General features: G+C 38.2%; 1 protein-coding gene across 2 annotated transcripts in view; it reads left to right on the forward strand.

Annotated features, from left to right (window-relative positions):
• The window catches only part of LOC128548550 (uncharacterized), a 351915-nt gene that overhangs the window by 170342 nt on the left and 158789 nt on the right, over positions 1 to 22784 (forward strand). For both annotated transcript variants that reach the window (XM_053523737.1, XM_053523738.1), the window contains exons 12-13: positions 575 to 642; positions 2288 to 2437. In XM_053523737.1, the coding sequence (XP_053379712.1) occupies positions 575 to 642; positions 2288 to 2437 (218 nt within the window). The remainder of the gene's footprint in view (positions 1 to 574; positions 643 to 2287; positions 2438 to 22784) is intronic.

The raw sequence follows: 22784 nt of genomic DNA on the forward strand, positions 1-22784 counted from the left end.
TAAGGTATTTGTAAGGTATTTGATTACTGAAAAAGCAAAATAATAAATAATTTAATGTTTTGAATATTTTACACTGTATAAAGAGCTACCAGTACTGCCACTAGCTTACATGTCACGTTTTATATAATATGCCTATATCATGGCAAGATATTTTCAATACCGAACGTTATCCTGCATTTCATTGCATTAAAGAGCTTAGAAAATTTTGTTTAAGATTTTGTATATGAACGTGTTTTAGATGGAAGGGCCTTCAAATATTCGAATGTACTTAGACAGCTCTTGTTAATATTAATGCTCATTTAGTGTTTTGTATGGATTTAACTTTTACGAACGTAATTAAAATTACAAAACCAGGATGAGTAAAGATTTGTTTTTTATTCAACGTTTTGGATTCTCTAAATTAGGATCCTTTGTTTCAGGTATATTATACATTCTGTTAATTTCTTTGAAAAAAAATGTTATTGTTAAATGTTTGTTTCTGGCTTTTCTTTCCAGTTACGCCTGACTCGTAACATTAGGTTTATAACCAGGCATGTTGCATTAATGCAACAGTCAATGTTTACTTGTTTTCCAGGAAATGATGGTAGCAAGAATCAGGCATCAGTTTATTCTTCCATTGCTGGCTACTCACCGCCGTGAAGGGTGAGTAAGCGATCTATATATATATGTAATTGGAAGCTGATATTTAAGTCAAATTGTGTTTTTGTGTAACAGTTTCCAAATATAAAAGACAACATGATGTTGGCCATTTATTGTACCCCCCGACAACAAAGTTGTGAGGTGGGTATACTGGTTTCAGGTTGTCTGTCTGTCCGTCTGTCCGTCCGTAGACAGAATATTGTGTTCACCAACTCTCCTCATCCCCTTGACACAATTTAATGAAACTTCACAAAAGTGATCAGTAACAACAGTAGTTGTGCATGGTGCGTGTAAGCTTCTTTCAGAAAAAAATTCTGCAGAGTTATGGAACTTCACACAAGCGATCAGTACCAACCCTGCACAATCTTGTGCACACCATCTCTCCTCATCCCCTTGACACAATTTAATGAAACTTCACACAAGTGATCAGTAACAACAGTAGTTGTGCATGGGGCATATTAGGTTCTTTCAGAAAAAAAAGATTGCAGAGTTACGGGACTTTGTTTTTTGTTGCTATACTATATACATAGACACAATCTTGGGGCCCTACGTGGCCGAGTGGTTAGAGTCGTTGACTTTAAACCATTTGCCCCTCATCTATGTGGGTTCGAAACTTCATTTGGGGCGTAGAATTCTTCACGTGAGGAAGCCATCCAGCTGGCTTACGGAAGGTCGGTGGTTCTACCCAGGTGCCCGCTCGTGATGAAATAGTGCACGGAGGAGCACCTGGGGTCTTCCTCCACCATTAAAAGCTGGAAAGCCGCCATATGACCTAAAATTGTGTCGGTGCGACGTTTAACCCAACAAAAAAAAAAAAAAAAAAGACACAATCTTCTGCACACCATCTCTCCTCATCCCCTTGACACAATTTAATGAAATTTCACACAAGTGATCAGTAACAACAGTAGTTGTGCATAGGGCATGTTCGGTTCTTTCAGAAAAATAATGCAGAGTTACGGGACTTTGTTTTTTGTTAACATACTATAGTCTGCATATGCAATCTTGTGCGCGCCTTATCTTCCGAACCCTTGCACACAAGTTAATGAAACTTCACACAAGCGATCAGTACCAACTCTAGTTGTGCATGGTGTATGTTACGTTTTTTTGATAATGTTCTGCAGAGTTATGGGACTTCGTTTTTTGGTTAACATACTATGTACATACAGTCTGTATATGCAATCTTGTGCGCGCCTAATCTTCCGAACCCTTACACACAAGTTACTGAAACTTCACACAAGTGATCAGCACCAACCCTAGTTGTGCATGGTGCATGTTACGTTCTTTTAGATAAATATTTCTGCAGAGTTATGGGACTTCGTTTATTGTTACTATACTGTAACATAAAGTCTATATACATACAGTCCATATAATTATGCGATCTTGTGTGCGTCAAATTGCAATATACTGTATCAGTGGATGCGGGGGGTACATTCACCTTTAGTGATAGCTCTAGTTTCATATATTCTTTATGTAAAATTTATTATAGAAATTACCTTTTGATGTTTATTTGTCTATAATTTTCCTTGAGGGTGGAGGGGATTGTCCCTTGGCCTTGAGAAATTCTTATGATTCCATCGCAGGAGATAAAACATACTTCAACTGAAAATTGTATTTCCTTATTAGCTGTTGATGTATCTTTCTACTACAGAACATTCTGGTTCATGTCTCCATACTGTAAAAATGGTGACCTTGCCAAAGCAATACCTGCCAAGAAGATGGATTTGGCATGCAGAGTCAGAATATTGTTCCAGTTGGCCAAAGCAGTAGAGTATTTACATACACCTGTGAAGAATGTAAGGTAAGAATTTGTGAGCGATTTAATACTTAAGTCTCAAAAATGCTCTTAAAAATCTTAAAGACACAATGCCAACATATGACAGGAAAATATGTATCTCTTCAATAAAACAAGAGCTGTCGGAGGACAGCAACGCTCGACTATTCAACACAGCCAACCCTTGTGAATGAATATTAGTCGAAAAAGGGGCATAATTTTGTAAAATTGCACAACGAGGTTATGGAACCTGTCAATGAACAATGGACAATTGTGTGAAGTTTCAATCCATTCCCATTAGTGGGTACTGAGATACCAGCTTACATACAAAAACTTAACCAAAAACTGCTAAGTGGAAAAAGGGGGATAATTTTGTAAAAATGCAAAGTAGAGTTATGGAACCTTGCACTGCATGTCAGATCACCATAGTGAACAAGTGTCTGAAGTTTCGATCCTCTCCCGTTAGTTGGTACTGAGATACCAGCTTACATACAAAAACTTAACCAAAAACTGCTAAGTCGAAAAAGGGGCATAATTTTGTAAAAATGCAAAGTAGAGTTATATAACCTGTGTACTGCATGTCAGATCATCACAGTGAACACACAAAACCTTAATCAAAAACTGCTAAGTCGAAAAAGGGGCATTATTTTGTAAATAATTATGTAAGTAGAGTTATGGAACCTGTGCTCTGCATGTCAGATTATCACACTGAACAAGTGTGTGAAGTTTCAATCCATTCCCATTGGTGGGTACTGAGATACCAGCTTACATATAAAACCTTAAGCAAAAATTTCTAAGTCGAAAAAGGGGCATACGTTTGTAAAAAAGCAAAATAGAGTTTTGGAACCTGTGCATTGTAAGTCAGTTTATCACAGTGAATAAGTTTGTGAAGTTTCAATCCATTCCCATTAGTGGTTACTGAGATACCAGCTTACATCCAAAACCTAACCAAATCGGGACGCCGACGCCGACGCATGGGTGAGTCCAATAGCTCTACCTATTCTTTGAATAGTCGAGCTAATGAATCAGATGGTTTTATTACAATATCTATATATTCTTGAATACCTACTGGTACACTAAAGATAAAATAAAACTGGTAAAAATATGCTTCAGAACATTTCTATGCCAGGAGAATGGCGGTTTTCAGTTTTTTGCTGTTTTCTTTTCGGGTAATCTATTTTGCGAAAAAAAAAACAGAACTATTTGGTAAGATGGTGTGTAGCGTGCAAGACTTAGGTCCCTATCTCAAAGATCAAGGTCGCGTTTAGGTGTCAGAAGTCATGCCAGATCCTGTCAAGGTCATCACATTGGCAAGTTTGGGGGATATCTTTTCAGCTCAAGTGAACCAAATGTTTGTGGTATGCTGTTGTGATGGTGCTGTGAGACATCCATACATGGACCTCTGTCAGGTTTATGGGTACCTAGAGCTAAAGAAATCTTTAAACGAGTTCTTCTCATAAATCACATAATGGATCGATCCAAAACTTGTAAGATTCTCTCTCAAATCTATTCAAATATTCTGTTGGGGCCTTTTAAGAGGCTGATGATGGTCTATTGCATCCTTAAATACACCTCTCTTAAATTTGTTAATCCCCCGCCACAAGTGGTGGGGGTTATAGAAAATAGAGAGTTTGAGATTTCAACCTTCGCCTTCCCCTTCAACGTCTCTTGCGAAGTTAACGTATGAAGATGAAGTTCGATTAAAATTCCTTGAGATTTCAAACATTAGAATGAACCTTACTATTTAATCCGCCCATTCAATTTATCCGTAATTATGATCGTTTTTTCGTGCATTTTGATGCCAATTGTCCGAAAGGGCAGGAATTTTACAAGGGGTTTTAAAAATGAAAAAATGAAAATTAAATAAAAAAACATTTCAATTAATATAATCATCGCATGGATATTAGAGCGATTACCAACAAAAAAAAACATGATAAAACAATGTGAACAATGTAAAAACTCGTTAGTGTTGCTCAAAACATTTAGGTTTTATACAAAATTATGTCAGTATAGTCAGTATACAATGCACGATTGTAAATCATACATGAGAGGAAATAAAAATGATTATTACATACCTAAAATTATTTTCCATTGGGTTTCAATGGACCGCGATCGTGCAATATTTTTCCATATCATGACGTTGAACGCTTTCATATCGGACTAGTCCAATCCGTGACTCTAGTTACCTCCCCTGACGGTCCGTCCATTGCGGATCTCGTTTCTTTAGATTTTTGTTGCTATTGTATGTTTGTTTAATTTGTAATTTATGCAACATTTTGTTTACTTTTACACTTTGATTAATCTGACCTATTAGATACTGGCACGTAGTAATTTATCAGACTGAAATGAAATGAAAGTTATAATTACGTCATGAGTTGGACTAATATAGGACGTGGAATGTTTTTTAACGTAATGGAAAGAATCGCATGACGTCCATGGCGTCCACGCGCAGGACGTGGAATGTTTTTTTAACGTAATGGAAAGAAATCGCGTGACGTCCATGGCGTCCACGCGCACTTTGCGACAACAAGTTGACTTCATTTTCGCGCAAAATATTAATGCGCGTCAGTTTGATTTGTTTATTGCGTTTCGGAGAATTTTTTTTTTCCTGTCTTTCGAGACAGAACGATAATTTAGATATAAATTAATCATTTGATAGTGGATATGTAATTAAAAGGTTATCTACTTTGTATGTGGATATATGCACTCGTTCTTTCGCGGACAATATTGCGCTCCTAAAGTCGCGCAATATTACCGCTGCATAAATTGTGCATATAACCACATACAAAGTTAATAACCTATAATGATCATACCAACGTGATAATGACACTCTGTATGACTCTGTATAATGCCAACTCTCAGACAGCACAATATGATTTTAATATCATACTATTCTATAAGTAAAGCACCTGCGGATCCAGGAATTTTGGTTAGAGGGACACCAACATTAAAGAGGACGTCACCCATTTCAGTAGGGTAGGGTCACACCGAGTTTCAAGACCGACTTTCTTTGTAAAATGTAAGAATCAAAGGGGGAATTAACCCAAAATGTCCCTCTGCCAGGCTCTGGTTCCGTGCATTTAAAGAATGGAGTTATCCCATACGGCTAACAGGAAACGTCTCTCATCATGCTATCATAGATCTGAAATTGTCTGATACTTCAGAAGAATTTTCCGTCCTACTAGTACCATTATATGTTTATAATTAAAACGCAATTGTCGTATTAAGTGTCCGACAGAAACAGATTCATTTTATTTGGATGTGAAAATAAAATGTTACACCAAATGATAATCGCGCGTAATAATTTATTGTTCAAGTAAAATGACTGTCATGCCATGTGACTCCATCCAGATTTCAGTCTTTGATGCCGAGTATGTAGACAGAGTAGATGTTAAAAGAATGAAGTTTCGACTTTCGTGATATCACATCTTCGGACGTTCAAAACTTCACTTCATACGACAAAAAGGCCCATCTAGTATAATCGATACCGCCTGGGGACACAAATATGTCGTAGAAGTTAAAGTTTGAACAAAATCTCAAAGTTTCTCAAAATCAGTTGATGACTTCATACTTCCAGGTTCAATTCAAAGTATTTAGTTAAAATCATTAGCCATACAAAACTTCATTATTCTTATACCTATTGATAGTGTTTCGCATCAAATTTAGTCTAATTATATATATGGATAATCAAATAACTTAAGCAGAAATCCCGAAACTAAGCTTTTTATTTCGCATAGTAATAAAGAGAAGTCTTAGGCTTACGTGATATTACATGGAAAACTTTAGTAGCAACGTGTGATATAGATAAAATACACGCATATCGGTGACGTTTTACCCAATATATATATGAGAGACTTTGAAGGGGAAGGCGAAGTTTGAAATCTCAAACTCTCTATTGTCTCAGTCCGTCCGTCCTTCCGTAACATTTTGTGTCCACTCTGTATCTCCTAAACCCCTTAAAGAATTTCCATGAAACTTGGGTCAAATGATCACCCCATCAAGACAATATGCACAACCTATGAGTCAGCTATGTCAGCTGAAGGTCAAGGTCACAACCCGAGGTCAAACTTTTGAGCCTTTCATTTCGTGTCCGCTCTGTTTCTCCTAAACCATTAGAAGGATATTTATGAAACTTGGGTCAAATAATCACCTTATCAAGACAATGTGCAGAACTTATGAGTCAGCCATGTTGGCTCAAGGTCAAGGTCACACCTCAGGGTCGAATGTTTAAGCATTCCACTTTGTGTCCGCTCTGTATCTCCTGAACAACTTGAAGGAATTTCAGGAAACTTGGGTCAAATGATGTTCAGAACTAACGAGTCGGCCATGTCGGCGTAAAGTCAAGGTCACAACTCAGGGTCAAATGTTTGAGCCTTCCATTTTGTGTCCACTCATCTCCTTAACCCCTTGGAAGATTTGCATGAAACTTGGGTCAATTGATCATCTCATCAACACGATGTGCAGAACTTATGAGTCAGCCAATTTGACTCAATGTCAAGGTCACAACTCAAGGTCAAATGTTTGAGCCTTCGATTTTATATCTGCTTTGTATCTCCTAAACCCCTTGAAGGATTTTAGTATGACTTGGCTGTAATATTCCCCTTATCAAGACAATGAACAGAATTCAAAATTCATCCCTGCCAGCTTAAGGTCAAGGTCACAATTCGAATGTTTAATAGTTTAACCTGATACCATCAACCCTTTCACTATCCATAACAGTGGCGGGGGATATAGCTGTCTTTCAGACTGTCTTGTTTAAATGATTCTATTGGACCACTTTTGGGGAAAGAGAAAGACTTTATACAACCTCATAAATGACTTGAATTCTAACCTGATCTTTTAATTTTTGATAGTCACAACAGTGGACATCTAGTGTTGTGTAGTAGCTGTAAAAGGTTATCTCATACTATGTATCAGCGTTGTTATATTTTCACTAATTCCTTGAAATCGCCATAGGGATCTCCGTGGCCGAGTTGTTGAGGTCGCTGACATTAAATCACTTCGATATGGGTCCGGGCGTCAATCGCGGCGTTGACTTCTTCATGTGAGGAAGCCTTCCAGCTAGCTAATGGAAGGTCGATGGGTCCCGCTCTTGATGTAATAATGCACGGAGGAGCATCTTGGGATTTTCTCTACCATCACGTATGGCCAAATTGCATGTTGCAGCTTCTGCATTTACTGATTTCCTTTTTTTTCAGAAGGTCCTGTCCCTCATTTCATAACCTATTTACAGGCGGTAAATTTTGACCGTATTTTCTGAACCGTCCGTGGGTATGTTAAGTCTCTTGTTGGATCGATTTCTCATTTATTTTAATTGGAAACATGTTCCTTTTATCACTTGTAGCTATTAACAGGAATAATTAACTCAGAACTGCTATGTGACGTTGTTTTACTAACAGCGCATGAGCACATGTGCACATTAATACAAATAAATGCATAGAAGTAACAGAGAGACACAAACGTCCATGAAGAAGAAACATAGCAGGTTACCGCCTCGGAACAGTCAGTAGCAAAATTGCTAGTTGGGAGTTAAAACCAGTTTACTGGCACCATACCCTACGCTTTAAAACCTACCATATTCCAATATTACAAGAAAGTGTAAATAGATTAATGCCCTCTAGGTGAATCCCTTACATACATAACAATAACCACAGGAACACATTGTACCTCAAAACCAATGGAATCATAAATGACATTACTGAAGCCAGAGGCGAAGCAGGGCAGGGGACAAATATCAAAGAAGAAGATTTAAGACTTAGTTGCAATGGAATCCCCACCTGTCACGTCACTGTAGTACCAACTGTTGAATAAATGAACACTAAACATGCAGTGTGTCTCGGAACAGTACGGTCATGGCCTCTTGCAATAAACATTTGATAATGTTAATAAATAATGGTCGCAAATGCCTATGCCAAAGAATTTTACAAAGTTTGTAAATCACATCTACATAAAAACAAATTATGAAATACCTTAACGCACACGAATCTTTAGATTACTTTTGAATTTAATCACTAATTTTGAAATACCAAATCATTTACGAAGTTTATGCTAACAGTAGTCCATTTGAAGACGCTTTTGGGTAATATTGTGAAAGTCAAAATCTTCAGCATGACTACAGGCTCTTGCAGATCTTATTATCTGTGAAATATCATTGACTGCTAGATCTAACAATAGAAAACAATCTTTAAAGTGCCTCTTCTCATGAACCGCTTGATGGATCTTCATCAAACTTGGTCTGTAGCATGATTATGAGGTTCTCTCACTGATTTGTTAAAACCATGGCACTTGGCCGCTGTTATGGGCTACTAGAGCTAAAATAGAATAAACTTTAAGAGACTACTCCTTATTAACCCCTTGATTGATCTTCAACTAACTTTGTATGTAACATCATTGTTAGGTTCTCTCCCCAACTAGATCAGTGGGGGAGCTTTTGACATGTTTAAGGAGCCACCAAAGTTAAAAATATAAAGAAAAAAAATGTTAAAACAACTTCTTCTCAGTAACCGCCTGATGGATCTTCCACAAACTTGGTATGTAGTATCCTCTCAATTTTGTTGAAATTCAGTTTTGTTAACATGTTTGCGCTTTGTCTCTTTTAGGGGCCCCTAGAGCTAAAAATAGAAAAAAATCATTAAAACAACTTCTTCTTATGAACCGCTTGTTGGAATTTTATTTAACTAGGTATGTTGCTTTATTATAAGATCCTTTCTCAATTTGTTAAAATGGAGGCACCTGCCCCTTTTAGGGGCCGTCAGAGCTACAAACAGAAAAAGAAATATCAAAACATCTACTCATGGATCGCTTAATAGATCTTTATCAGACTTGGTCTGTAGCATCCTTATAAGATCTTCTCTTATTTTTGTTTGCAAAAGGATGCACTTATTCACTTTTAGGGGATGCTAGAACTAAAGTAGAATAACACTCTAACAACTTATTTATAGAAACTGAGCGTGTACAAGAACCATTACTCAACTTTGGTAAATTTCTAAATCTCAAATGTATCTTTCTTTATTAAATATACATCTGCATACAAAGACGGAGGATATTGAGGGGAAATGAAATGTTCAAAAACCGTAACTCTACCTTGCCTATCTTTTGAATTATCTCTTTTATATTAATTTTCTCATTAAACCCTTGTTCTGGCCAGAGCTCTTTAACTATGAAGCTTTATAACTATGACAGGGATTCTCTTACAGCTTCATGCGTTGACAGAGGCAAATAAGAGTAAGGGCAGTGTACAAGAAGCATCAAACATTTTCAATTATCCCTCTGTTAAGTTTACTTTTCTTAAACATATATCTGTACTTGCTGTAGGTTTTATTGAAACTGCATACAAAGATTGGGGACTTTGGGAAGAACCATACATGTACCTTACTTACTTTTTAATCTTTCGTTATTTTATTTATATTTTTTTAAAGTATAACTTCAAAACTATTGAAGAGATTTTGCTAAAACTTTTCACATTGACAGAGGCCATTGATATAAAATGCATTGTACAAGATTTGTAACTCTACGATTTTTACATCTAGATGTATCTCCCTTTAGTAAATTTAATTGAAACTTTTGAAAGGAATTCATTAAAACTTTACGACAATTGTAAAGAACAACTGAGGAACTGCAGTGTCTATAGACCATAACTTGCATACATATTGAACACATTGGCTCATGATTACACTCTTTTGTTTTACGACGCAAACAATTCGTTATTTCCAAATATTTCCACTTCTTGGTCTATTTTAGCTCACCTGAGCCAAGGGCTCATGGTGAGCTTTTGTGACCGCTCAATGTCCGTCGTCCGTCGTGTGTCGTGCGACGTGTGCCGTGTGTCGTCCGTCGTGTGTCCGTCAACATTTTCTAAAAAAATCTTCTTCTTGAAAACCACTTGGCAGAATTACACCAAACTTCACAGGAATGATCCTTAGGTAGTCCCCTTTCAAAATTATTCAAAGATTTTAATTCTATGCAGAACTCTGGTTGCCATGGCAACCGAAAGGAAAATTTTAAAAGTCTTCTTGTCCAAAACCGCAAGGCGTAGAGCCTTGATCTTTGGCACGTCACATCATCTTATGGTCCTCTGTCAATTGTGCCCCTGGGTTGAAAAGAGGCCCTGCCCCAGGGATCACAAGTTTTACATAGACTTATATAGGAAAAAACTTTAAAAATATTCTTGTCTAAAACCACAAGACCTAGGCCTTTGATATTTTGTGTGTAGCATTGCCTTATGGTCATCTATCAAAATTATTCAAATTATGCCCCTTGGGTGAAAAGAGGCCCTGCCTCCGGGGAGTCTTAAGTTTTAGATAAACTTATATAGGAAAAACATTTTAAAAATCTTCTTGCCTGAAACTGCAAGGGTTAGGTCTTTTGATATTTGGTATGTTGCATTTCCTAGTGTTTCTCTACCAAAATTGTTCAAATTATGTCCCTGGGATGAAAAGAGGCCCTGCCCTGGGGTACCAAGTTTAACATAGACTTATATAGGAAAAATATTAAAGATCTTCTTGTCTGAATGTTCAAGGCTTAGACCTTTGACATTTGGTATGTAGCATTGCCTGGTGGATCTCTAACAAGTTTGTTCAAATTATGTCCCTGGGGTGAAAAGAGGCCCGCCCTGGGGGTCACTTGTTATAATTATGAGTTATATAGGAAGAAATACTTCAAAAATTATCAGATCATATTTCCTAGACTGTTTAATTATAATTACCTGATGACCCCAAGCGATTAGGGATCACTTGACTGTGACCTTGACCTACTGACCTACTTTCTTGTTTTTTTAAGATACAGCCTTGAATTTTGGATGACATGTACTGTTTTGCACACCGATCTTAAAACTGACTTTCAGTTACCATGAATGTGACCTACTGACCTACCTTCTTAATATTTTAGCATCAGTTTGAAACATGTGGCTAATATTACTCAGGTGAGCGATCCAGGGTCATCATGACCCTCTTATTCTTTGCTTTGATTGAGGGGTGGTCATGTCCAACATGACTGTTGTTCTGTTTGCTTATATTATTGATAGTTTCCATTATTTTTTGCCGAGCCCGCTTAAGGAAGCGAAGACATAGTCGTCTAAATGGTTGTTCGGTGTATGTGCGTGCGTGCGTCCGTTCGTCCGTGCGCGCGTGCGTGCGTCCGTCAGGATTTTTTACCTGTAATTAACTTTGACATGCATTGAACAATCGTGTTTATATTTGGCATGAGTAGTAAGGGCTGGTGATATGGTACCATATCACCATCCAGCTCATGCGTTGCTAGGGACCGCCATCCAGGGTACCATATCACCACCCAGGGTACCATATATCCACCCAGGGTACCATATATCCACCAAGGGTACCATATCACTATTTAGGGTACTATAATTATTTACCAGTAGACAATAAGAGAAAAGGAACTTTCTTTCGTAAAAGAAATTGAGTGGCCCTGAAAAGGGCCGTTTTGTGTTTTTTTTTTTTAGTAGCATCTGTACTCAGTGGTGCTATCAGCCGGGGCCCTTTCGACATAGGAGTGAACCCTAACCACCCTGACGTAGCGCCGACCCATGTATCTCTCCTCCGTCTCCACTGTTCTCTATCTCTTAAGGGTCGGATGATCCTTAACGCCTCATTCGTTCTTTGCTGGGTGTCCCTCCACCTCTCTTCTTCTCTCCTTAGTGTATTGAGGATTCTGTTCTGAAGAACAGCAGCTCTGGCTTCGAGTTGTTGCAACTCAATTTGCTCGGCAATGGACTCCATTGTGAACGAATGATGGATTGTAGGCCAATGTACTTGCTTCTATAGGGATCGCGCGGACCGGATAGAGAACCAGTATATTAGCCAATGAGATTTGATCTTACATGGAGGACCAACATCTACATGGCTAAGTTAAAAAAAAAACCAGGACTACTGGTCTTTTTGAGGGATGGGTTTATGGCACCTTTACTACTACCCCTAGATAGGGAAAAATAACAAAACAAGAATATTTTGTGTACACATTTTTTTATTGAACAAGTAACTGTATTAACAAAGAACATTAAGGATACAAATAATCATGGTCTAACACATACAATTTAAACAAAGCTAAAGCAATTTTATCAGATATATCTGCTGTACAACACTGACAATGTTCAGGTTTAGCTAGTGGTCTAAGTTTTGCATACAAGTGTCCATAGAATTGTTTAAACCAACTTCCTACATCTTTGTCATTGAGATGCCAATATCTTGGCTCTAAACGAAATTTGATAGTCAATATAGTCTCTAAATCATATCCTCTGGCTAAAGCGTCCAAAGCAAAAATGCAGTAAACACCACACATGGCACTGCTTCCCCTTTGAAGTCGTTTGTTGTTCCTAGTCCACCTTCGGGTATTGTTGTCCAAGAAGGGTCGAATAGCTTCCTCTAAGGGTGGTAATCCATAAGAGTCAAAGTAGATGGCTGTATTTTCTCTGAAGTAAATAGCCACCCAATGTTCTCCAGCTTTATCTGAGTCATGTGTGTTTACTATGTAAGCTTTCACATGACAGGGTTTCTGCTTCGGTAGATGATCCTTATGACACACTTCTCCATTGAGTGTTCTCAATATAAACGATTTATCCAAGATGTATTGAGGTTCATGGGTATTCATGATTTCAGGCGTCTTTCACTCGATCTGCCCATATACTCATCCAGCTTTCCCGTGGATCTGATTGATGACGGGCTAACCTGTTCCTTATATCTACCTACATATGCAAGGCTTGTACTTTCTCACTGCCATGCACATCCATGAGCTCTAGTTTTGGATACCATTTTTCCATGACATTGTAGAGATTCAGTTAATTAAGAGCTTTTTCAATGTACAACTCCACCCACTCGTTTGTAGATGTGAACAAACACCGTTGATGCTGTAATTGACTGGGATGATCCACTACACATCCAAAACAGTTCTTATGCACTTCATCGGAGATGGGAGTTTGAAGTTCTTCCACAATACAATCGTTTAATGTGTCTCGCATATTCTTCAGTTTTCTTTTAAATATCGGTTCGTGATATTTCACTTTCTCAGCATCTTCTCTGAGTTGTCTGGCATAGGCATGACCATCCATGTTTAATAATCTGTGACGACTTCTCTCAATCCGTTGATTTAAATTTGATTGTCGAATTCTGCGTACACTATCACGTTCACGACGCTAGGAAGTTGTTGTGCAAACTGAAGATCTATCCTCAGGATCCCCGTTTTTATAGGGTGAAGTTGACCTTCCTCGCAACCTTGATCTGCGGTGAGATCAAATCCCTAGAGAGTGTAACCACTTTTATATGCTGTCATAGTCAATCCAATCGACCTGTTTAGTCCAAGAGCTCCTGTTGCCTCGTAGAGTTACATGTAGGATCCATTTTCAAAATCTGGTTGGAAGGCTTTGTTGTGAATGGTTTTCCCGTCGATACTGACTTCTAGTTTAGACAAATGGAAATGTCTGAAATCAAACGGGTTGGTGGCGGGGTCTCCATTCATATCTGCATTTCTCACCATACCAATGATGATTCGTTTTGGAAGTTGTCCAAGAAACAAGTAATCATTAATCTTAGATCTCTGTCTATGGGGGATCGTGAATGTTTTCACTACAGCGCGTCGTATCGGGATCTTCATGTTATGCTGGCTAATGTCCTGATTCAAGTCGTTAGCCACCACAGGAGGCAATTCAACCGTCCTCACGTTGAATCCCACTTGCTGGATATCATCTTTTCCTTCGGCTGTCCCCATGAGACAGAAGTTGGTGGAAGCTCTGTTCAACTTGAGGCGTATTTCAATTCCATTGAGGAGATATTTCTCTTGTAGGAATAAATCCAGATGTAATCTTCCAATGAGTTCACAGGATTTGCTTTCGGCAATACGATTTTTTCGACGTTTCCATCCATCATTAGCTGCAGCTCGTGTATTATCCTGCATGAGTAGCTGTATCTTTATCCCAGAGTTCAAACGCCCGCAGTTGTGTGTCTTTACATTCTTTGTTGTAGGACAAGAGATTTTCAATGTAGGCTCTGTATGGATAGGTGTGTGTGTTGCTCGAAATCAGTTTATTGTTCAAATACAGATCAATGTTACTGAACATACTGTGGAAAAAGTTATTGACCACAAAAGTTTCAGTGGCAGCCTCCAGGTCTGTTCCATCAGCCTTAGTCACTTTGAATTTGATGTACAAATAGGACTGATTCAAATCAGTCCATTTTTACGTTTGTGGAGGGATGATAAATACGATGGGCGCTTAATTGATCAAAGCCGAAATCGGGTAATGTTCCGTTCATTTTCCGTCTTGCATGGCTGACATGGTTAGAGGTACAGCAGAAACATCAAGTTCTGTTTTGCTACACTCGCAAGAACCGTGTTGCATCATATTTTTCAGTCGAAAATATCAAGAGGTCTAGATTTTCTTTGTGAACGTTTTTTTCCACGACCACGTTGTGGTATCACCACCACCCTTCTTCCACGATGCCTGAATGAGTACTGACGACGAGGCCTTGGTTTTGAACCTTTTATAGTTTTGATCAAAGATTCTCCCAAGGATAAAGCTGTTGCTTTTCCAACAGACTTCAGCGCCCTCGCTCCACGAGACTTTAACACCTATTTTAGATTTCTTCCTAACATGATATCCTTGACTGCACCCAGACCTTCATGTTTGAGGGCCCTTATTGCTGATCTAACCATGGGTTTTACCAAAGGTGATGTTGTTTTGATAGCTGATTTAAAGGTGGACCCAAGTCCATGACCGTATTGGCGAGGAACAGCACGATACACGGGATACATTGTGATCATAAGTTAAGTCGTGATTTCTTTCGAAAATGCAACTTCACCATAGACTTGCCACCAACAAACTGAACGGTTTGTCCAGTGTCACCCCTTATATTTATACCAATTTCATCAAAACTGGATTTGGAAATTGGGACATGATGCAAATTGACAAATTCTTCGTGAAAATAATTTTAATCTTTCTTGCTCGGTTCAAATGGAACCATACGAAGGATTGGTGCCTCAATATCTCCCAGAAAAGTAAAATCTGCCAGATCAGAATAAATGAATAAAATGGTAGTGCCAACATTCAAATCCACACTGTAAGGAAATGGATTTTCATCCCCTTGATAAACATCTCCCAGATGTTGACTTTTTCCCCGTAGCTTAAGTAATAAACTAGGGTGAAAATGTATACCCACATGCTGTGTATTGGAATTGAATTTGATACGTCTCCTTGGTTCGGAATAACCTATATGAAACACTATGGACAATTTATGGAGAATGTCATCAAAATTCTTTTTGAATAGCATTGTCGATTTCAATAATGAGATGCTCTGGGGAAGAATACACTCCAGATTTGATACAGCAATGAAAGGTGTACTGATCATTGATTTTCTTACACTTAGCGGAAGGTAATTTTCTAAATTCCTTGCCAAGTTTGGCATGGGTTGTAACAACTTGAAAATGAGATTCCTCCTCTTTCACATTGACAATTTCAGAAGGAATGATGAGTTCGACCAAAGCCATTTCATAATCATCTTTACTGACATGAATGGGTTTGGGTAATTTTGTCCTGAATTCACTCTGGGTATTGTTAGAAAACATGCTCATAGAGCTGTCACTGAGCACCGTTATGTAAAACGAATTCATCGCTGATGACCAATAGCTAGACTTTGCAACGTAGGTTGTTTTATGAATTTCAAACCTGGGGTAGGTAAAATGTAACCAAGTGTGCTACTGAGCAGAATTAACCAAATCCTATCTTCAGATTTCAGACAGAGTTGAATGATGGAAACCACCAGCACAAAATAAATGGCTAAAATCTGTGACATGTAAGTGAGTCGAATTTTTGGCTCACGAGTTTTACAAAGCGTCGTAGTATTGTCTGTCACCTCCACGCTAGCCGAATCTGACTGAGACATCCTGTCAAAATGTAGAGTCTTTTATATCAAATGACTTTCTGGAATCCAACTGTCAAATTTCTTTGGATAACCTTCCCAGTGAACTTTAATTTCTTTGATCTTTTTTTCACCTAGCTTCCCTTGTACGACGAGCAAGGACTGATTCAATTTAGTAAATATCTTTGTCTTTTATGGTCTGAATTTCAGGCAAATAAAAGGATCCTTCAATTTTTTCCCCACCCAAATCTTCTAACTGAACGGTTGGTGGCAAAGAACGGCGAATGTGAATGACCTTGAATAATTCTTTGGTCAAGTTTGGGAGATACCCTTTGTCAAAAGTTCGCTTTGTTTTGTTGATGCGAACTAAATCACCCACTTTGACCGTGATAGGTTTTGATTTTGTTTTTGATCCATACATACAAGTGTTACTTCAGGTTCTGTTTTTTCAGTGACCGATGCGGGTGTTGTTTGAATACTCCGATGAAAACTATGATTGTAGGCATGAACCAAATCATCTAAAATATCAATATAACGTCGTGTTTTTTCATGTGTGAAATACTTCCACATGCGACTTTTCAGACTTCTTTGAAATCTTTCAACAATGCTCGCTTTAGTTTCAGGATTTTCTGTAGTAAAACAAAAATGAATATGTTTGAACTTTAAGAACTTCTGAAAGTCTTTATTTTTGAATTCAGACCCTTTGTCAGTTTGCAAGGATTTTGGGGATCGACCTGAAGTTTTCAAAATAGACTCGAACGCTTGAATCAAAGTTTGACCTGTTTTATCGTAAATTGGAACAACCCAAACGTATTTTGAAAACACATCAATGACACACAACAAATAACGAAACTGATCATTGTCTTTCATTAACCTCTGTAAATCTGCTAAATCCGCCTGCCACTGATGATCAATGTCTCCCACCTGATCAATGTCTCCCACCTTTGTTTGACGTCTTTTAAATTTTCGACGAATAGGTTTATGCAACGTGTAGGTTTTCTGCTCCTGCAACCATGATCTGATTTGATCTAAAGATAAAGATTTGATCTGTTTTCGAGCTGACCGATACAGTTTTTGTACGCCCGAAAGTCCCGCAGGATGTTTTGGATCGTAGTAAATTTTATGAAGCACTACCTCTCTTTTACTGTCCATGTTAATAAGCCTCCCACGACTGGGACGTTGAAGCTCTGGGTCCACGTTTTTTAGACTTAGATGGTGTAGGTGGTAAGTAGTAACTGGTCTCAAAAAATTCATCCCCATCCTCTTTATCCTCGGACCCGTCTCTCTGCATCCATTACCAGCGCTGTCTGTTGCCAACATATTCCTGAGGGACATTAGATTCTCTCAGACCTCGAGATAATTCTTGCCATCCTCTTGGGTTGGATCCTTTACGTTGTCTTAGGACATCATTGACTAAATCAATCATATTAGATCCAGGAATAGGTTTTCCATTGACTTCTAAATTTCCCTGAGCATTTCAACTCATTCTCGGATGGTCTTCCAACATTTGAAGAAGAAGTTTGGCTTTACGACGCATGGTAACTGGCACACTATCAATAATATGATCGTGCAAAGTCTCAGGCTTCTTCTCTGTTTGTACAGTTTGCTGTTGTTGTTGCTGAAATTTTGATGACGGTTGCACTGCCTTGTTATGAGCCAGTTGAAATTTTTGTAACGTTTGACCGTATAATTGAGCTTTTTAACTTTCAGATAAATCTTCTCGATGAAGTACAGATCCCATTCTTTCTGCAGCTCTGATGTTTGTGTGATGTTAGGGTTTGGTGGTAATCTTGGACGTTGTTGTTGCTCTGCTTTCCAGCGATTCTTCTCTTCCAGCATTTTAAAAGGAACAATGGCCATCTTCTTCATATTTTATCTATCAATGTTTCCAAGACTGTTGCTGAGCACAGGTGCTAGCGCAAAAGCTAAGAGTGGTAAAATCCTCCTTTCTGATTTAAAATTTGTTTTTTCCTCTGGATGGGAATCTTTTTGTTTGCCAAGTCACGAAGTTGTTGACGCCTTGGATGCAACTGGCGCTTCTGAGCTTCTGATAGAGATACATTCCCTTTTAAAACATTTTGACAGCATTCTCCCACACAGTTGGTCAGATCTTTAGGTGCTTCCTTGATTAGTTTTTTCCTAAACTGAGACTGTGCTTTGCCTAAAGCTAACATCATTGCCCCATGTTTCTTGATCAACGGTGTTTTACGTTTTGCAGTTCTTTTGTATGCCATCTTCGTGACTGTCCCAACAACAAAATGATGTTGTTTCTGTGAATACTTGGGCTTATATAGGCGACAGGGCATCAAAGACTGCTTTTGCAGCATCACTGATCGAACCTGATCTAAGTGTACATACTTGTCGATTCAGGGGTGAAAATCGGGCTAACATTCCACTTGGATACCCTGTAAATGAGGAGGAAGGTGAGCTTGTCCAAGATGGAGTTCCAGACGAAGTACTGGACAAAAACGATCTTGGTGTTGAGTTTCGGGACAGAGACGAGAACGAAGTTTCTCCTGGTGTTAATTTGCCTACAGTCCATTAAACGTTTGGAGTCAAATAGATTTAACCATCATGTTGATTCACCACCACGTTATTAAATCTTGATTTAGGAGTATTGAGAAGAGAGGATGGGATGGTACTCTTGGATCTCGATTGCATGGGACTTGGAGCTTGAAATCCAGACATGATACTGATAGGTGAGAGAGGAGATCTGACTGGTGTTGTCTGATCAATCACATCAGAGACTCGACTGAGTGGTCTCAAAGGCGAGTCTTGTCTTGGTGAAGATTTTCGTCTGACAGTCACAAACCGATCATCGAGTTTCCTCATGGGTGCTGGAAGTGTCCTGCCTGTGGTCTTGCCCGATGATTTCTTGACTTGTATTTTGACTTTCAACGGTGATTTGTGTTTCTTGACTGGTGTTTTAACAGATCTCTTTTTGCCTTTCATGACTGCTGGCGTTTTGACAGATCTCTTTTTACCTTTCTTGACTGCTGGCGTTTTGACAGATCTTTTCTTGACAGTTTTGTCAAATTTTCTCAAAGTCTTTTGTCCGTCCCAACGAAGTAGACTTCGAATCATAACACCTCCAAGAAATCCACTACCTCCTGGTTTCAGTATCAATTTACGTTTGGTGTCGGCATCCACATTGGCGTCTGCTAACTGTTGAATCTCTTGTTGATTTCTGTTCATGAAATTCAAAGTCTGTTTAGGCAGTTGAATCTTTTTCTGTATGATGATCTTGGCTGCTAACGTAAACCATTTGATCATTTCATGCAGACCCGCTTGTAATAACTGTTGTCTTTTATGAATATTTTTCTCCTGGCTGAGCGATTCCAAGGTTCTGATGACAGCTTTTGATGTGTAATCCATGACGAATTGTCTTGAAGTGAATACCTTCTTCCTATGTCTTTTTCTTTTATACTAGTCCCGTGTACACAACAGGTCCTCTATTTCCTCCACCCAGCGATGAAAGATATCTGTTCTCAGTCTGTACGACTCGGGAGTTCTCGGATGAAAATCAGTCACTAAATATCTGTGAGGAGCTGAAATGGCATCTCGATAGGCTTGGAGTAAATGTGGCAATTGAATTTGACTTGCCGATACTTTGATTTGTTCTTTATCTCTAGTATTTTGAAAGAGAATCATGTAATGCGCATTCAGACTCATTGTTCTGCTTGCTTTGGATTGTTGAAACATGTTCTAGGTGATATAAATCACACTGGCATTACGACGATGTCCTTTTCTTGTGAACCAAAGTTAGATTTTTTTTTCATCTTTATCGCCGAGCATGTCGTCAAACACCACCAAATGAGGAATACTGGTATTGCTGACAATCTCCTCATCATCGTCTGGGATGCCATTGACAGACTTGATATAAGATCCTTCTCTTTCTTGCAACATAGCGTAGGTAGACTGCCATTCTTTGTAACACCACACCACTTGCTGTGGTACAGTTTGAAACACATCCGTTTCAAACTCAATCAATTGTTTGACAAATTGTGTTTTACCAGACCCACTTGGTCCAGAAATAAAAATATTGCAAGGATGTTGAAATAGTAAACTACTTTCTTCCATGATGGTTTCAATAATAATGACAACACATTCTGTTTTACATGTTTGTTTATACGTAACTATGTTCACAAACAAAACAATGTTGACAGAAACATAAAGTTTTTTTTTAACAATGTTCACAACAAAAACAGTAGTTAACAATTATTTAACAAATAAATGTCTTCTATCTTGTCATTTATATACCATTCCAATTTAATGTTTTCAATGTCACAGTTATAAAGTTCACATAACCAGTTTAAACTGTCAAGATCTTTTATCATACGCACAGTCATCAATATCACAAGTGTCATTTTTTCCTGCTTGCTTGATGTTTTATCCATTAATCTCTTCCAGTTGATGACATGAGCGATTGTTTCTCCAGGTGTAAAGATTTTCTTTTCTTTACTGTCTGACATGTTGTTGTAATCTGTACTGGTCATTCAGGAACAGCAATTCTGATGCTACCATATAATGTACCCACAAAGGTGACCTGATCTTTGGTAAATGTTCCAAAATTTGATTCACTTGGTGAAGGAGATCGTTTTTTTTTTCACCTTCCGTAAGGTTGTTCAAACCCTGTATGACTGCTCCTTGCCGAAGTTTTAACGGTAATAGTCCCGACCCGTCAACAAATAAGTATTTCTTGACAATTTGTACGATACCATGCATGACCTGGTGATGTCTGAATTCTTTATTTACCGTGGCTTGACAAAACAACCATTTCATCACATACTGATATAATGTACTGCGAGCATGCTTTGGCATCAACGCTATGTCCAATGTTTTATCATGATGTTTAGGAGTAATGTCATCCCCATGCAATTCCATCAACTCTTTGAGTTTGAGAGACAACACAGCTGCTTTATTTGACATCATGTTTACGAATGGTGCTTTGTCTGTTTCGTGGATACTATTTACCATTGTCGATCTGCATGGTGATCACATAACATAGTCAGAATGTTGACGTAGACTTTATCATCTCCATCCATCATTTTGGGTTCCGTCGTGATGTCACACGTACAAAACGAATTCGGTTGCAAACTGTGTTCACAACACTCGAGTTCGATGTAAGAATGATATTTACTCATGTATTTTCGGAGCATGTACATCCATGTAGAGAAACTCATATCCAAGCCTGTCCTTACTTTTGTTATGTCCTTGTACTTGACGTAGAGACACTTCTTTGCTTGCAGAAAATCGCACAATGCAATTTTTGTATCTACCAAAAAATTCTCCGGCAAATTCTCCCACATGTCAAAATACGAATCACCAGTGTGAACGATGGAGAAGTCTACTTTTAAATTCGTCCTGTTTCTTACATAGGCTGTGAATAATTCTACAAAAGTGTCTGCCGAAAAGCCAAGATGTACTTTACTGTAATGTGCTTCATACGCCCATACTTTTTGATGTACTGGAGACACTTCCTTGAGTTCAGCAGTGAAGGAATTCATCATGTTCTCGAATACTCCCGAGCTATTTTCTATCTTTATGGTTAGAATGCAAAAGTCAGAATGACTGAGTCTGTCGGAGCCAACTCCTTATATCCATTAGGATGGATCCAAATCTATTTTTTCCATTCCACTTGTTAGGATGGACTTCATTTGAATTCCACATATCCATTCCGATACCCAAAATACTGTCTCGTGGGTTGACCTCTACTAGGATTTTTGACCCCGTGGCTAGAAGAAGATTTCTTAGATTTTCATTCTGTGTGAACTTCAGCCAATTTGCTTTGAAAAGCACTTCTGTAGATTGTTGATCCCATTGTTTTGCATTAAAGTTCTCTGGTTTTATATTTCCAAAACGTTTCATCTCCTAAGGACTTGTCGTCTTCATGATACACAAAGCACGATCCTTTTCTTGACATTGCATCATTTTTGTAAATTGAAAATACTGCTCACTACATACATAAACTGCACTGTTGTCAGTAAAACTTGATTTGTACATGTTTCTGAAAGGAGTTTCTCTTCCATAAAAGAATATCATCTCCTCTGTAACCCTAATATTTTCATTATATCCGTTTGTCTTAAGTAATAACATAACTTCTTCTGTTGTTGTTAATACCATTTTATTCAATTAAGTAAATGCCAAGCTTTATCAATACAACATTCTGATTCATTTAAAAATGTCAATCGTTATTCCTGTGAAAAAGTACCGCCCCTTTTCCAGTCGTATATATGTGAACACACTCTTTCACTCCATGTAACAAAAATGTTCCAGTCAGTGCTGTTAATAGCTTCCAGGTTAATGTTTGCTTCTCCTTGTTCTACTGCTTTTGTTACAATAGTTTTAAAACATTGAAATGTGTCAGGTTCGTTCAACCATGTACGTATCTGACGGTTTGACCCAGTCCTTTCTTCTTCAGAATTGATGTGAAATAAAACCACAGCTTACAGTTCAAAATCTAGAATATGATACAACGAAATCCAGGGTGTTTTTACAAAATCTCGATATACCCG

This window comes from Mercenaria mercenaria, chromosome 14 (genome assembly GCF_021730395.1).
Source record: "Mercenaria mercenaria strain notata chromosome 14, MADL_Memer_1, whole genome shotgun sequence".
NCBI lineage: Eukaryota > Metazoa > Mollusca > Bivalvia > Venerida > Veneridae > Mercenaria > Mercenaria mercenaria.